Source organism: Lolium rigidum, chromosome 4, assembly GCF_022539505.1.
Source record: "Lolium rigidum isolate FL_2022 chromosome 4, APGP_CSIRO_Lrig_0.1, whole genome shotgun sequence".
NCBI lineage: Eukaryota > Viridiplantae > Streptophyta > Magnoliopsida > Poales > Poaceae > Lolium > Lolium rigidum.
In genome coordinates, this window is record NC_061511.1 from 227,488,476 (window position 1) to 227,491,758 (window position 3,283).

General features: G+C 43.3%; 1 protein-coding gene across 1 annotated transcript; it reads left to right on the top strand.

The window, feature by feature from the left end:
* Positions 1–2,044: 2,044 nt before the first annotated feature.
* On the top strand, positions 2,045–2,506 carry LOC124705514 (small polypeptide DEVIL 4-like). Its single transcript, XM_047237221.1, has one exon. The coding sequence runs from the start codon at positions 2,107–2,109 to the stop codon at positions 2,245–2,247; it is 141 nt and encodes a 46-aa protein (XP_047093177.1). The 5' UTR covers positions 2,045–2,106; the 3' UTR covers positions 2,248–2,506.
* The last annotated feature ends 777 nt before the right edge of the window (positions 2,507–3,283 follow it).

Here is a 3,283-nt window from a genome sequence, read left to right on the forward strand (position 1 = left end):
AAATCCACGAACACAGTAAGGGAGTCTCGTATATTCATTCATCATTTAAGGGTCACATATTGTTCTTATACTACTAGTACTAGGGTTCTTGGATCCATGGTAACCCCAAACCTAAAACAAATTGGCTATGTGGTTGCATCTTTCCTCTCTAACAAGATGTATCATGTCAAGTGGAGTATGTTCAAGTCTTATCAAAATGTAACACCTGATATGTTTACACCAAGTATTGCAAAACGATGTGGTGACGATCCATGGAAAGATGTATGTGGTATGGAGAACATGTGTTACCTTCTACATGGTGGTCACAATACTAGTTATTTGCAAGATCTCATGGATATTCACCAGGTGGTTAAGATTGGCATATCAGATTGTCATTGTGTACTGCTCGAACTATTTTTTACGTGTGAAATTATTTGTTTAGGGTGAAAACTATTATGGCTTACCTGGAAATATTTTTGTCATGCCTACTTCACACTGGCCATATTGCCATTTTATTGCAAACGGTTTTTGATGGATCTCCAATGCCATATATTGGGTTACCAAAATTCCATTCTAACATATCCTAAACGTCTTTTTATTATTATGAACAGTTGCCAATGTTGGTCGGGTCGCGGGCGACCAAGTCTGACACCCTCACTACTAATTAATGTGTAGCTACTTTTAACTGTGTGCCTTCTGGCTGTCAGCATCGGTTTGTACTATAGTATTCCATGCAATACCACCTAGTAGTACCACTTGTTAATTAGGGGCAAGCTCGACCCCGACCCTAGTAGTACCTGCTTGTAATATGTTTGATTTAAGCTATACTAGTAGCTTGTCCTATAAACTTGCACAATACCATATTTTATAGATTTATCCTACATCCATGCATAATTAATTCCCAAAGTGAGAAAACATCTAAAAATATTTCAAAATATAGTTATAGATGTCAAAGTAATTGCATTTTTGCATTTAAGTATGTTATTAGTTGAACAGGTTTGTACGTGTTCCGTTACTAGTCCGGCAAAAAATAGATTGTAGTCATTATAGTCATTCATATACAATCAATGGATTTTCTTATAATTCTTCTTTGTTTAGGTTATCTGCAGTAGAGGGCCCCCAACCATATTGGAAGCTGGTAAAATGAATAAGTATTAATCCTCACTTTTCTATACCTGCGCAATATTTGGCTATTTTTCCTGTAGGGATCCATACTACTCCTAATAGCCCAACGAAATGATTAACACGTTAATACAAAAACCAAAAGTCACATACCAGCTTGGAAATCTCAAGGAACATTATCATCATGTCATCACGCACTATAATTAAAATGAGGATCCTCCAACTTTTTTTTTTGAAAATGTGTTGTGTATTAATTAGATAAAGTTTTGGTTACAATCGTTCAAGGCCGCTTTCGACACGTATATCGGCACCGCACCTTGTAAAACCCCATCACACAACATACTACGGTTAAATTGACATAAACCATGCGCTACAGTATTGCAAGATCTGCTAACTTTGGATAGGGTAACTTGTCGATCTGACCGGACATAAACATGAGTATACATTACATTCCAAGATCCGACCGGACAGTTCCTCAAGGAAAGGCGCCTAGCCTAGCCAGCCACTTTCGTGCATCTTCACAGAATTATTCTCACCACCTTTCGAAGGAACATGCCAAAAAAACGCACACATATACACTAGACAAAAGCTGGTAAAATTAGGCATCCTGATGGATTCGGTGACTCGGGAGTGAGTGGCCTTTTTTGGTTGTCCAGAAGGCGGTTGTCCCCTGGGGCGTCATCGGAATCCGTTGCATGTAACTTGAGCGAGATGCTACCTGCTGCATGTGCATGTGGAGCTGGCGGCAGCTCCCCACTTCCTACAAGGGGCATTTGCCCCCATCTCTCTCTACCCAATGTCTCCAACGCATCAGGTTTTTATACTCTCAAGTTGGCAAAGATGTGAGGATCATGTGAGGGAGTAGTCCTTGCCATTTCCCTGCTATATAAGCATGGCAACCGCTTGACACTTCTTCGCCCCAACCACATCAAAGGCAATCAGATCCACTTAGTAGCAGCAGAGAGCCTCCCTGGTCACTTAGCTCAATCACCATCTCTGTTCAGGATGGACAAGATGTACAAGATGAAGAGCCATGGAAAGCAGAAGGGGTCAGCAGGAGGGCTGAGCAGGATGATGAGGGAGCACAAGGCCAGGCTTTACATCATCCGGCGATGCGTCGTCATGCTCCTCTGTTGCCATGACTAGCTCATCCATCTCTGTTCTTCTCTGACCCTACCATAGATGTTAATTTCTAGCTAGGCTTGACAAATTCTTTGTTGTGCGTGTGTGTGTATGTACAAGGGGTAGTTCAGAAGTTTCAGATAGATGTTGCTGACGGTTTTGGCCTCGTGTAGTGGTGCTCCTAAGTCCTGCAATGGCAAGGATGTGCATTTATGGATCTGCTGTGTGTTGGCATTCTTGTTGTGAGTTTGCTCGATCAGAAATGAAAGATTTCGAAAATAGAAGAAGGAAGGATTATGAAAGATATGAAAAACAGGCTTATCTCTTGGAATTCCAATTTATGGTCTGTAATACTGAAACATGATTCTTGATATCTGACTAGCTACCTAAATGCTAGTGCAAATATGCCTTTTGTTTTTGAACGTTCTTACTTCATTCGATATGATCAGTCGTTTGAAAGTTTTCGCACGCAGCGTCCAACTACTTGTCTGGCTGCGGTAAGACCGTAAGATTCAGATCGCCTTTGCCTTTGCAGCCCGCTAACCCCGATCTAGCTACCGATGTGCATCTGTTGGGGGATGGCGGCTCATCCAAGCCGGCGGTACTGCCTTGGGATAACGCTCCTTGAGTGGATGCGTTGATCCTCGGCTTCGGTGGCGGGCAACCGCGGTCTTGTCTGCGGCGCCGGTTGCTGGGCAGCGTGGCAATGTTGGCGGTTAGTCAGGCGACAGTAGGCCGGATCTCACCATCCGGTCACATCCGAGACCTCGAATAAGGTGATGGTCTTAGGGTTTCTCTCGTGCCATCATTGATTCGGTCGGAGTGTCGAGTTTCGGAAGGCTCCGCCTGTGAACTTCACTGGGCGACATGCTTGGAGATTGCTAGATCAGGTGAAATTCGGTCGTGCGCACCCATGTTTTATTCTGTTCGTTTGGTTTCAGAGGGAGCGTGGCGAAGTTCTGTTGCCTGTTACCATCACGGGACACGTCTTACGGTTCATGGTGAAGTCAGAGGCAGAGAATGACATGGAAGTCAGGATTCTGATAACTAGCAATGGTGG

Excerpts from the sequence above, each read along its gene's own strand:
- LOC124705514 (XM_047237221.1), top strand. The coding sequence starts at position 2,107 with ATGGACAAGATGTACAAGATGAAGAGCCATGGAAAGCAGAAGGGGTCA.